The 14265-nt window shown below is 39.2% G+C and overlaps 1 protein-coding gene across 1 annotated transcript in view; it reads right to left on the bottom strand.

Moving 5' to 3' along the window:
• The window catches only part of VPS53 (VPS53 subunit of GARP complex), a 164389-nt gene extending 150626 nt beyond the window's left edge, over positions 1–13763 (bottom strand). The window contains exon 1 of the mRNA XM_016429290.2: positions 13530–13763. Coding sequence (XP_016284776.1) covers positions 13530–13616 — 87 coding nt within the window. The 5' untranslated portion in view covers positions 13617–13763. The remainder of the gene's footprint in view (positions 1–13529) is intronic.
• Between the last annotated feature and the right edge of the window lie 502 nt (positions 13764–14265).

The following is a 14265-nucleotide window of genomic DNA, read 5'->3' as shown; positions in this document are numbered from 1 at the left end:
ATTTAGAGCACATAATTGACAGGACATTGTGCAACTGCCTCATTTAAATACAATTCACAAACAAGTCAAGACATCACCCTGTGATCTATTCCTCTTCAAAAACTAGAACTGCAGTATCCCCAATAATTAGCACAGTGCCTGGCACAGAGTAAGTACTTAATACTGAATGTCACTCTCTTCTAGATCCCTGTCAATGTGTATTCCCCAAGATCCTGTCTCACCTCCCATTTCTTCTCTCCACAATTCTCCCTTTGGTAAATTCATTCAATCTTGATCTTTGATGACAAGCATTATTAAGATGATTCTCAAACCTTCCTCCCTGACCTTTGTGCCCAGCTCCACATCTGTATCCATCCTTCTCACATCTAACCTTCTTAGTCTATGGATCTGATTACATCATCTCTCTGCTTAATACTCTACATTTATTCTCTGGGAGCTTCTGAGCAGAATTCCAATTTTTTTAACCTGGCAGTCAAGGGCCTCCACAACCCTATCTCTCTTACCTTCTCTCATACTGAACCCTACCAAATCTGAGCCCAGTACACAGCCTGCCCTTTCCCACCTTTCTGTCTTCGTTCCCTAGTTCAGAATATATTCCTGTCCTGCTGAATCTTTTCCTATTCTTCACAACTCATCTCAATGTCACTACCTCCATGAAATCTTCCCTAACTCTCACTAATCAATGAATTTCTTCTGCTCCTAAGACTCCATCTAGTATTTTGTGTGTTCCTCTTCTACACTAATCAAGTATTATATAGTATGTTATTTGAGTGTGAATCATCCCTCCCTAGAGTCTCCATTCTAAACCTCATAACTTCCCCAGCACATAGGACAGTGCTCTACACCCAATGTTTTCTGAATATTCATTTGAATGTTGAGAGGTCTACAAATTTTAGTGTCAACCTCATGGTCTAAGCCAGAGTTTGGAGATAATCATCAGAATAAGTAAACAGTCTTCTAACAGCAGAAAGAGAGAGGGAAAGAAGGAGGGAGAGGAAAGGGGAGGAAAAGAAAGAGAAAGAGAGAGAGAGAGAAAGAGAGAGAGATAAGTCAATTAACAAGATCTGCAGACAGACAGATAGATGGAAAGACAGATAGATGGAGGGCCTAAGCAGGAACCTAATTCATTGTATCTTATGGATTCAGGGGTAATAGTCTTAAATGATTTTTACACTTCTGAACTTATCTAGAAATCAAGAAATGACATTTAGACAGTACCCTTCTGTTACAAAAAAAAGCAAACTGCCCTGATGAAAAACACCACCCCATGTGACTGTAGAACATGTCACATGATAGATTAAGCAAACGGTCAAATGTTTCCCCTGGGCTAACTACATTTGCCACTTTGACTTGAAATCCAGAATCATAAGTCTAGTGAGTACACAGTTATTCCCAAGGAGCCTCCCTTAGAATTTTTGGCACCCAAAACTACAATCTATCTTCTGAAAGATGAAATCATCCAATGGTTGATTTTTGTTGTTGTTAAGTGTATAGCATTCTGACCTATAATTACAAGTTATTAATTCCCCATGCCTTCTCACATATGTCTCTTCCCTAAAACAACACAAGCCTTGATGCAGAATCATTCAAGTGTGCAACTGCAGGTATAACTTGAGAAATGCCATTCTTGCTGTATGGGATAAGAGCACTCCAAAGGTCTTCTTGAATTTGGGATGCTTGCTTATTTAAACATGCAATGAATGCATATCTGGCATTTTGATTTGTTCCTAAGAAATCGTAAAATGCACTTTCCTGAAAACCCTCTAATTTACAAGACCATCTATCAACTCCTAAGGGAAGGGCTTTATTTCCTTCTTTCCAGCCTCCACAACCCTGGCTGGGAGGTCCAGCCCTTTCAAAAGGACATAGATGGCATATTTAGCAGATTTATGGCTAATGCAGAGCTAAGGGCTTAATAGCTAATGAAATGAATATCAGGCAGGATTCAAAAGTAAGCCAAGTACTATAAGATGAAATTTAATGAGGATATGTAAAGTGGTCACTTAGGTTCCAAAATTAACTTTCAAAGTACAAATTGGGCCAGGCTTGGAGTTGGGAGGACTTGTGTTCAAATCTGGCCTTAGTCTAGTCCTGTGATGGCAAATCTATAACTCGTGTGTCAGCACTGACACTCATAGCCATTTCAATGACATGCGGGCTCAGAGCATCTTGGGGCCCAGGAGCCCCATGCCCCAGCCCAAACGAGGGAGAAGGGCTTCTCCATGTGCTGGCCACAGGGGTGGGGGGTGGAGTGTGGAAGGCAAGTGGCAGCTGCTGATCTTGCAGCATCCCAGGCCAGCTGGCTGGGGAGAGGTGGGGCGGGGCTTGCAGAAGACTGCTCAGGGCTCCAGTCCAATGCAATGGAGGAGTGCCTGGAACCAATTACCAGACACTTTTAGCACCCTGAAAAATATAGCAATGGCTTTACTCACAATTTTTCCCTCTATGTACTATTGTGAGACCTTATTCTCAGCATTAAATAATATCAAAACCAACAAAAGAAACAGGTTGACAGATGAAGTTAGTAGCACTTGCTTGGTCTTGAAACACAAAATACCAACCTTCAATTGAAGATTTAGCCAATGAAATTTAGCAACAAAAAAGTCACTAATAGGAAGGTGTGAAGATTGGATTTAGCTATCTCCTGATTGTAACAATGAAGATACTTAGCTCTTTCTTTGTTGTGACGATAAAATTGTAATCTCCTCATTGTAACAATGAAGGTACTTAGCTCTTCCTTTATAGTGAAGCTAGAATTGTAAGCTACAATCTATTTTTAGATTTTAACTACAAAAAAGGTGAATTAACCACAAAAAAGGTGTTAAGTAATTACAAAAGGTGAACTTAACAAAAAAGGTGTTAAGTAACTCAAAAAGATATAATCTAACCAGAGGAAGGTGAGAAGTAAAGAATAGACAGTCCTGGAGAAAAATCTAACCAAAGAAGGTGAGAACTAAAGAATGGGCAGTCCTGGAGAAAAGTGTCTGCTGTGATTGGTAAGTGAAAATTTAGAGGAGATGACACAAGAAAAAAAAAGGTCTTTAAGTAGAGGGGAAAAAAGACTGAAGACACAGTCAGTGACCCCAGGCTTGGAATAAAGGATCAGTCACTTGGAGCTGAAGGGAAGACGGACATTTGGAGATTTGGATATTCATTCAGACATTCAGGCACTGACTCGGAGAAGTGACTGGAAGACCAACACCCAGACTTCTTTTAGACTGTTACCACTGGTGAGTGAAAAGCTGACAGTGACATTGCCTTTCTGGAGATGTGAAGCCACCAAGTAAGGCCCAACTTCTTGAGACTCTCTTCCTCTGGCTGGGGCTCAGAAATTCTAATTGGTATCAGAAGAAGCCAGAGTTTTTTTTCTCTCTCTCATTCCTTAATATCTTCCTTCTATTGTAAATATTTAAAATAAACTACCATAAATTCTACTTACTTTAGTAATTCATTTTGGGATTTAGAAATTAAATCCCTGGCAACCACCTAATTAATATATTTCAGAGTCCAACCACAATTTAATTTTTATTAAGGTTAAAGAATCCCCCCTCCCCCTCACTTTTCTTAGTTCATGGCACCCCAAACAAGTTAAATAATATCAAGACCAACAAAAGAAACTGACTGATAGATGAACAAAGAAGTCACTAAGCAGGTAACTTAAATAATTAGTTTTTGGTCTATTAAATAGTTATGTATTACAATTATACATTTTTGTTATTTAAACTATAAATATCATGAAATTATGGGGGTTTTTCTCAAAGTGACACATTACCCAAGTTATGCTTGTTTTTTTGGCAAATTTTGACACACCAAGCTCATCACTGATACACAAAGAACATCACTCAGGCTTCTGACTGGGTATGGAAGATACTACTAAGGCAAAGCCCTGCGAGACAGAAACTAAGAAAGCCATGTCCACCAACATGCAGGAACCCCAATTCACTAGTGGCAAAAGGAATAAGCAACAGGAAAAAAAAAACTCTTGACCCTGGATAACTGCTATGGAAAAAAGGGTAAAATACAGAGGAAACAGCAAAGAGTGACAAACAAGCAAACAGATCCAAACTTTAAAAAAAAAAAAAGGAAAATTGGGCACAAGCTCTCAAGAAACTCAAAAAGGAGTTCAAGGACCAAGTAAGAAAGATAGAAAAGGGGGGAGCTGGGTGGCTCAGTGGATTGAGAGTCAGGCCTAGAGATGGGAGGTCCTACATTCAAATCTGGCCTCAGACACTTCCCAGCTGTGTAACCCTGGGAAAGTCACTTGACCCCCATTGCCTAGCCCTTACCACTCTTCTGCCTTGGAGAAAATACACAGTATTGACTCCAAGACAGAAGGTAAGGGTTAAAAAAAAAAGATAGAAGAAAAATGGGAAGAAAAGTGGGAAAAAGAAATTAAAGTAATACAAAAAGAAAATAACAGCTTAAAAGATAAAACTGCCCATATGAAAAGAGAGGCACAGAAATCAAATGAAGTAATAAGCAAATTGGAGACCAGAATTGAGCTACTGGAAGTCATGAAAAGCAGGATAGGCCAAACCAAAAAGTAAAATCAAAAGATCATAACTGAAAATCAGTCTTTAAAGACTAGAATTGGGCAAGTAGAAGCTAATGATCTCACGAGACAGCAAGAATTAATAAAGCAAAATCAAAAGAATGAAAAAATAAAAGGAAACATGAAATATCTCATTGAAAAGACAACTGACCTGGACAACAGATCCAGGAAAGACAATTTGAGAATTATTGGTCTACCTGAAAGTCTGAAACAAATTAAAAGGCTTACATCATATTATAAGAAATTATACAAAAAACTGCCCTGATATTCTTGAAAAAGAGGGCAAAATAGACATTGAAAGAATCCATAGATCACCCCCTACATCAAATCCCCAAAAGAAGATTAAGAGTCATTCACAATTGACAAATGATCAAAGTATATGAAGAGTTCTCTAAGGAAACAATCCAAACTATCAAGAGCCATAAAAAAATGTTCCAACTCACTAATAATTAGAGAATTGCAAATTAAAGCAACTTCATTTCATATTTATCAGACTGGCAAACATGACAAAAAAGGAAAATGGCAAATGCTGGAGCAACTGCAGGAAAGCAGGCCTATTAGTTCATTGTTCCTAGAGCTATGGACTGGTCTTAACCATTCTGGAAAACAATTGAGAATTGTGCCCCAACAGTTACTCAGATGTACATACTCTTTGCCCTAGTGATGACACTAGTAGAACTGTCCCCCAAAGAAAACAAAGAAAGTGGTAAAGAACCCACAAAAAAAAGAACATACAAAAGTAGTTATATCAGCTTTTTTTGTGATAGCAAACCACTAGAAACTGAGGGGATGCCCATCCAGTGGGGAATGGCTGGACAAATCAATGGCATATAATGTAACTGTACTATACTATAGAACTATTGTGCTATGAGAAATGATGAAAAAAATTCTTTTAAAGAAATGGGTAAGGGGATGGTTTCAGAGAAGACTTGTATGAACAGATGTAGCCTGAAATGAACAGAATCAAGACAGCAATTTCTACATTAAGAACAGTACTTTAAAAAAAAAAGTGAAAGACTTAGGGACCCTGCACTGCAATGACCAAGAAGAACTCCAAAGTCTTTTGATGAAACATGCTGCTCATAGACTCAAGGTATAGAATGAAACATAGTTCTTGGACTTAGTCAATGATACTGATGATACCACATTCCATCAGTAAATTAATTTATGCAGCACTGATGTTGGATTATAAAGAGCCATCTGCTTCTTGTCTCCCCCCATTAGACTGTGAGCTGTTTGAGGACAGAAATTTCCTTTTGTCTCTTTTTGTATCCTAAGGGTTTAACACAGTGCCTTGAGCATCATAAATTTTAGTAGACTAACAAGCCCAGTCACACCCACCAAACAGCACTCTAGTTATGGAAAATAATTTTATTTCCCTTTATAATTGTATATAACTACACAAGTCTTGAGCTTGTCTTAGTGGGGTAACAGTTATTTTTATCCTTTTTTATTATTTCCTCCTGGATTCTGTGATTGCTCTACAGAAATGCTATTGATTTCTGTGGATCTGTTTCATATTCTTCCTACTTTGATGAAGCGATTGTCTCAATTACTTCCTTTAGGATTTTCTAATATCATTGTTCACAGTACAGATGGATCATTTTGCCTTCTCTTTAGCCTATTTTTATGCCTTTCATTTCTTTCTTGAGACAAAGCACCATAGGAACATAAATTAGTTTCATGAAAGGGGTCCTAAAGGCCCCTAAGTTTGACCCTTTCATTTTTGAGATAAGAAAACTGAAATGCAGGTGAAGTGAGTGGCCTCAGATCATATGGTTAAATCTGAATCTGAATCCAGGTCTTTCTACTCCAAGTCTAGTGCCCTATCTACTACACCAGTGATGTCAAACTCAAAAAGAAATGGGGTCATTAATTATTAAATAAGGATCTATGTGGACAGTTTTAAAATGTGATATCACCTATCCTTTATTGTACTTTTATTTATCTTGTTAAGTTTTCCCCAATTACTTTTTTTAAAACACTTCCTTTTCTGTCTCCTTATCAGAAAACTGAAGAGTAGCAAGGGCTAATCCAGTGATGGCAAACATTTTAGATATTATGTGAAATGTTCCATCCCCAGACTGTGTGCTATGCCCTACTCTCCCCCACCTTACCCCAGACACAGGAAGGAAGGGAGAAAGGGATGGAATGGCCCAGGTGCTCCACTTAGGGGAGAGAATAAATGCTTCCATTGGACTGCTAAGGCAGAGAGGTGAAGTGCAGTGGAGAGGAAGAGGGGAGCAGCTCTGACCAAATCCCTTTGCCTTTCTAGTAACTAACTCTGGCAGATAACAGATCATGTGCCCACAGAGAGGTCTCTGTGTGCCATCTTTGGCACACATGCCATAGGTTTGCCATCATGGGACTAGGCAATCAGTTAAGTAACTTGCCCAGGGTCACAAAGCTAGGAATTGACCGAGGTCAAATTTGTCCCTCCCAATTACACTGAAAAAAACCCTTACCTTCTATCTTAGAATCTATACTAAGTATCAGTTCCAAAGCAGAAGTGCCAAGAGCTAGGCAATCCCTTACAATACAAGGAATTCAAGGCTGAAGAGACTAAACTGCCTCTATATTTCAGACACTAGCCGCTTCTCTCCATTCTCACCACCTCAGTTCTAGTTCAGGCTCCCATTACACTCACCTAGACTATAATGACAACCTCCCGACCAGCCACTCTAACCCAGTGTCCACTTCCTAATCTATCTTCCACACAGCTACCAAATTCATATTCCTAAAACATAGATCTGACCATGTTAAAAATAAATAAATAATTTCTTGGAGATATATCTTTATCTATGCACATAGATATAGATTTTTTTTAAATCTAGTGATTCCCTATGGTCTCCTAAAATATAATTTAAAACCCACAGACTGATAGTCAATACTTCTCAATGTCTTACCTTTCTGGTCTTATTTCATGATTCCGTTTTCTATACTCTCCATTACAACCAAACTACTTCCAAAGTGTTCCCTGAATACAATATATTCCATTTCTACCTTCTGTGCCTTCACTCCATGGTCCTCTAGGTCTTCCTTCACAATTCCCTCATACCCCTATCTCTTAGCATCCCAAGCCTCCTTCTAAAAACAGCTCAGGAAATCAACTATAAAATTGGCTGAAACAGTTAACTTTAGTGAAGTTGCAGAATATAAAACAAACCCACAGAAATCATTAGCAATTCTATATAGAATCAATTCTCAATTTTCCAGTGGGTAATATTTCTAGAAAACGGTACAAAAGTAAAAAAACAAAAAACAAACAAACATATGTTTATATAGTGAATCTATGAGGAGTAGAGGGTTAGTTAAGTTCATGTCACTACCAAAAACTAATCTTTTGCTAGATTACTGAAAATGCACAATAAAATTAAAAAGAAAAAAAGAAAAAAAACCTTTCTGCATGTAATTCTTCTGATAATATGCCCTTTTCCTAACATAGTAAGCATAATAATCTATAAAATGCAGAGGATAGGAGAAGCAAGGCAGAATTTTTTAATTAATTAAAAAGTTTTTAGAATATTTTTCCATCGTTACATGATTCATGTTCTCTCCTTCCCCCCTCCTGGTGCTTATAAGCAATTCCACTGGGTTATACATGTATTACTGCTCAAAACCTATTTCCATGTTATTCATATTTGTGTAATCTTTTAAAATCAATCTATACCCATAGAACCAAGTGATAAATCATGTTTTTCTTCTTCCCTCCCCACTCTCAGGGCTGACAAGCAATTCCACTGGGTTTTACATATATCACTGTTCAAAACCTATTTACATATCATTAATATTTGCAATACAATGATCAACTAAAGTCAACATCCCCAATCATATCCCCATCAAACCATATGATCAATCATATGTTTCCCTTCTGCATTTCTACTCTCACACTTCTTTCTCTCAATGTGGATAGCATTGCTACTAGTAGAAAAGTCAGTTTAAATTCTATTGTGCCACAAAGTTTCACTTTCTGTGTACAATGTTCTTCTGGTTCTGCTCCTCTCACTCTGCATCAAATCCTGGAGGTCTTTCCAATTCACATGGAATTTCTCCAGTTCATTATTCCTTTCAGCACAATAATACTCCATCACCATTAGATTCAACAATTTGTTCAATCGAGGGACACCCCCTAATTTTCCAATTTTTTGCCACTATATAAAGCACAGCAATAAATACTTTTGTACAAGTATTTTTCCACAAACCCAGCAGTGGACTGGCAGCCTTTTAAAGCCCTTTGGACATAATTCTAAATTGCCTTCCAGAATGGTTGGATTAGTTCGCAACTCCACCAGCAATGCATTAATGTCCCAATTTTGCCACATCCCCGCCAACATTTATTATTTTCCTTTACTGTCATATTGGCTGCTAGGTGTGAGGTGATACCTCAGAGTTGTTTTGATTTGCATTTCTCTGATAGGGAGAGATTTAAAACACTTTTTCATATGATTATTGATAGTTTTGATTTCTTCATCTGATAACTGCCTATTCATATCCCTTGACCATTTGTCAATTGGGGAATGGCTTGATTTTTTGTGAGGCAGGATTAAGAGAATCAAGGGCTGGAATATTTGAAGAACCTCCTTTCAGCTTCGGGTCTGAAGTGTTTCTCAATGAAAAGCATCTGCCTGTAGTTGAGTCCAAGCACAGGCCCTCCTCCAGCTGGCCATGACCCCTAGCAGGGATGCTAGGGAGGCAGGTGGTACAGACAACAGGAAGAGGTCAGCAATAAGGCAGAGGGTAACCATCATCTCATTCATCCTCAAATTTAGCCACTTTTCCATTTTTTTCCAATTGCCTCATCATTTACTTAAGAGATTACTTTAGCACTTTCCAGAGTGGATTACTGGACACTTATAAATACTTCCCTATGAAAGTAAACATTAAGGATTGACTGTACTACCAACAAAACTCAGTATAAAGAAACAGAAAGGGAAATTTCATTTAAGATAATTGCAGACAATATAAAATACTTGAAAGTCCACCTGCCAAAACAAACCATATACTGTATAAATGAGCACAATTACAAATACAGATTTACAAAAAGAGAAAAATTCATTGCTTATGGATAAGCCAAGCCAATATAATAAAAGACAATTCTAACTAAATTAATTTGGGGCCAAACCAAACTACCAAAAAATTATTATAGAGCTAGAAAAAATAAATTCATCTAGAAGAAAAAAAGATCAAGAATACCAAGGGAATCAATGGGGGGAAAGGGTGAAGGCAGGTGGTCAACTATATCAGACCTCAAATTGTGTTTCAAAACAGTAATCATCAAAACAATATGATACTGGCTAAGAAATTTAGTGAATCATTGGAATAGACTGGGTACACAGTACACAGCATTTAATAATGTCTATAGTAATCTAGTGTTTGATAAATGCAAAGTTCTAAGCTTTTGAGACAAAAAATCACTATTCAACAAAAATTGCTGGGAAAACTGGAAAGCAGTTTGGCAGAAACTAGGTATAGACCAACAGTTTACACTATATACCAAGAAGATAAAATGAGGATTGTTTATACATAAGGATGATGTCATTTAAGTAAATTAGGAAACTATAAAAAAATTTACCTGTCAGATCTATAGATAAGGGAAGAGTTTATTAGTAAACAAAAGAGAATGTAAAATGGCTAATTTTGATTACATTAAATTATAAAGGGTTTGAACAAATAAAACTAATGTAACCAAAATTAGAAAGAAAGCAGGAATCGGGGAAAAAAATTACAGCAAGTTTCTCAAACAAAGGCTTCATTTCTCAATATATAGGAATGGAGCCAAATTTATAAAAATAAGAGCCACTGTACAATTAATCAAAGGATATGAACAGGCAGTTTTCAGAAGAAGAAATCAAAACTATCAGTAGTAATATGAAAAAATGCTTTAGATCAGTGTTGGCAAAGTATTGGCATCTGTTCTGAGCCAGCACTGGAGGAGCTGCTTGGTTCCCCCTTTTCCCAACACCAGAGGACATTTTTTACATTCCTTGCCCCTCTGTCCAGCCACCCAAAACAAGCACTTCCTCCCTCCACTCTGGGGGGGAAATACAGGGGACTCACAGGCAGCTTGAAAGTGCAGTTTGGGCATGCAAACTTGAAAACCTTCACCAACCCTGCTCTAGATCATCTCAAGGGGGAAGAAAGAGGCAGGAAGGGAAAGGAGAGAAATTGAAACTCCAAAACTTTTTAAATGAATGTTCAAAATTTTTTAAAATGTAATTGGAAAATATTTAATGAATTATTATTAATTATTAATAAAAAAAGTATTCTTAAAAAACATCTCAGGAATCATCTTTTAGAAAAGGCCCTTCCTGACCTTCCCATTTGTTGGTACTCTTGAAATTACTGTGTCTAAATTTAACATTTACTTGCTGTTATAACCCCTGGAATATAAACTCCTTACGGAAGGCTAAGCCTGGTTTCGATACTGTCTTTGTGATCCTGGGGTCAAGCCCAGTTCCTTCCTTCTGTTAAATTATTTCCTATTTAATCTATCCATAGTTTGCTTTGTACATATTTGTTTGCATATTGCCTCCCCCATTATATTGTAAGCTCCTTGAGGGCAGGGAGTATCTTTTGCCTCTTTTGGGTAGCACACATGTTAAACCTTACTTAATACATGTTATTGACTGATTAATAAGTGATTTACAGAATTGAACTGAGGCCTGATCTTAGGAAAAACTTTAAAATTCAAGTTAATAAAAACTGGAATGGATGATAAAGTAGAAAGGTATGTAGGTAGGTAGAGATAGGGAATTCTACTTCACAAGAAGTCTTCCAGCAAAGACTATGTGATCAGTTGTAATGAGGCATCTTCTAGAGGGGACTGGCTAGCTTTAGGGCAAGCCCTGTAAGGGACCTGGTACTTATCCCTTTCCAAAAGGAAGAAAGGATTTATATAGCATGAACCACTGCTAAAAACCACTCAGTTGTCTGGTATTTCATGAATTTGCCCAACCTTTCTTTAGTTAATGCAGACATGTGCCAGAGAAGGTAGACATCACCTGTCTTCTCTAAATTCTTACCCAACATTCATCCTTCCCGGGTAATTTTTCTTTAGTTGGTGGGTAAAAATCAGCAGCCAGGGGCATAAAAAGTAATCATTAGTCTATGTAAACATTTTCACTTCCCTCACAAAGGCAATAATCTCAGTCAACAAAGAAGACTCTAGAAGAAGTGCAAAGATGATTCAGAAAAAAAAAAAAAGCTTTCTTCTCATTAACTCATACAAGCCTGGGTGGACAATCACAAGAATTCTCAATCTTAACAAATTCTCAATCTATCAAATCCCTTAACAATTTCTTCCTTTGCAAGGTAATCTGAAGTAAAACCAACACAGCCCGGAATGGGTGCCAGAAGTTCTTTTGAAACATTATCTAATAATTTCAGAAAGAGCTGGAAAGACCTATAGGAACTGATGCAAAGTGAAATAAGCAAGACCAGGAAAACATTGTACACAATAATGGCAATATTGTGGGATGATCAACTGTGAAAGAATTAGCTAACCCTTAGTAATACAATTATCTGGGACAATTCAGAAAGTCTTAAAACAAAGAATGCTCTCCCCTCCAGAGAAAGAACTGTTGGAACTGAAATGTATATATCAAAGCATGTGATTTTTCATTTTATTTGGATTTTTACTGTGGATTTTTGTTTTATATGATTATTCTCTTACAAAAATAAACAATATGGAAATGTTTTGTATGATAATACTCATATAACCTGGAATTGCTTGCTAGCTCTGAGGAGGACGGAAGAGAGGGAGGCAATTTGGATCTAACTTCAGAAAAATTACATAGAAATTTGTTATTACATGTAATTGGTAAAATAAAATCTCTTTATAAAACATAAAAATAAATTAATAAATGAAATGGGGGGAATGCAGGAAGGGGACCTAAAGCAGTCCATTATAGCATTAAGAAAGGAAAGGAAAATGGGGTAGCTAAGTGGTTCACTAAGCCAGGCCTAGGGAGGGGAGGTCCTGGGTTCAAATGTGGTCTCAGACACTTTCTAGCTGTGTGACCCTGGGCAAGTCACTTAACCCCCACTGCCTAGTCTTCTGCCTTGGAGCCAATACATGGTATTGATTCTAAGGTAGAAGGTAAGGGTAGACTTAAATGCCCCACCCCCCAGAAAAGCTCCCTTCACTCAAATTCCCTACCTATAATCCACACCCTACCAAATAAGAAAAATCAACTGCTCCCCAAACCCCGAACATTGAGCCTCTATTTTTATTTCTAGACTACCCTGTGGTAACCCAAAGAGAAAGCCCCGAGTTCCACCAATCTAAAGCAGCCTGACTTCTAGAAGTCCACGATTGGACCACAGTCAGTGAGTCCAAGCCAGAAGCCTAGATGATGCCTCAACCTAAAGTGGCCAGACCAGAGACTCTCTACCCTTTCCTTCCCACCTGACTTCTTTCCCTGAAGGAAGAGCCAAACTTCTATAATAATAATATAATAATATATGGCCCTTTAAGGTTTGGTCCTCACAACAGTGGGAAGTAGGGGATATTATTGTCTCCATTTCAAAGATGAGGAAACTGAGGCTGTGCCTTGCCCAGGGTCATGTGCCTAGTAAGTACCCGAGGTAACATCTGAACTCAGGTCTTTCAGACTCTAGGCCCAGTGCTCTATCCACCAAATACCCAGCCTTGGGCTTCTTCTCTTCTCTCTCTCATAGGGTTCACAACTCCCTCCCCTCACCCATCCAATTGGGCAGCTCCTCACTCCCATCCCCAAGGGTCAGGTACTCAATCCCCTCCCCTCCCCCAATTCCCCAACAGAGTCGCACTTCCCTCCCCTCCCCTCCCCTCCCCTAGGAATGGGACTTCTCCATCCCCCCTCGAGGTGGAGCCTCTTCTCCCCTCCCCCATCATTGGGGCGGAGCCTCTCCGTTCCCATTTCCCCCAGGGGTGGGGCTTCTATACCCTCCCCCAGCCCCGGGGGCGGGGCCTCTCTCCCCTGCCCTCTCCCCTCACCTGCTCGATGGCGAGCTGCACCTCCGGGGTGAGCTGCAGCACGGCTTCCAGCTCCTCCACGAACTCGAGCTCCTCCTCCTCCATCATGCCGCCCCGGCCTGGGCACGCGACAGCGGCTGGCGGCGGCGGCACCCCGAACCCCGCCCCCTGCCGCCCCCCAATATCCCCGCTAGCACCCGGCTTAGTCAGCCAACCCAACACTTCCGGAAGCCGCGGCACTTCCGGGAGCTGCGGAACTCTGGGATGGTGGAGGACTGGCCCTTAAACTGAAGCAGAGAGGGGTAGGGGAAGGGGAGGACTTTGGTCATGTGGGTATTGAAGCTCCACCCTGCCCCGCCCCCTTCTAACATGTCCGTCTGTCACTGTGGAACTGTGGATTCTTTTTCTTGCTTTCCTGACAGCTTTACTCCCCCAGACAATTGAGTTCGAATCCTTTTTTGTGTACTCTTGAACTAATTTTCCCTCTTTTTAAAATGAAGGGGCTGAATGATACTAGATGACCCTGGGATCGGGAAGACCTGAGTTCAAATCCAGACTCATACACTTCCTAGCAGTGTGACCTGGACAAGTCACTTCGCCTCTATCTGCCTTAGTTTCTGCATCTGTAAAATGGGGATCACAATTGTCCCCACCTCCTAGAGTTGCTGTGAAAATCAAAAACCTTCAAGTTCTATGTTATTCCAGTTGTAAATATGTCATTTTATAAATACTGGGGGCTACGTGAGGAGTTGTGGCA

Source organism: Monodelphis domestica, chromosome 2 (assembly GCF_027887165.1).
Source record: "Monodelphis domestica isolate mMonDom1 chromosome 2, mMonDom1.pri, whole genome shotgun sequence".
Taxonomy (NCBI): Eukaryota; Metazoa; Chordata; class Mammalia; order Didelphimorphia; family Didelphidae; genus Monodelphis; species Monodelphis domestica.
This window is presented reverse-complemented; position numbering and strand designations above follow the sequence as displayed.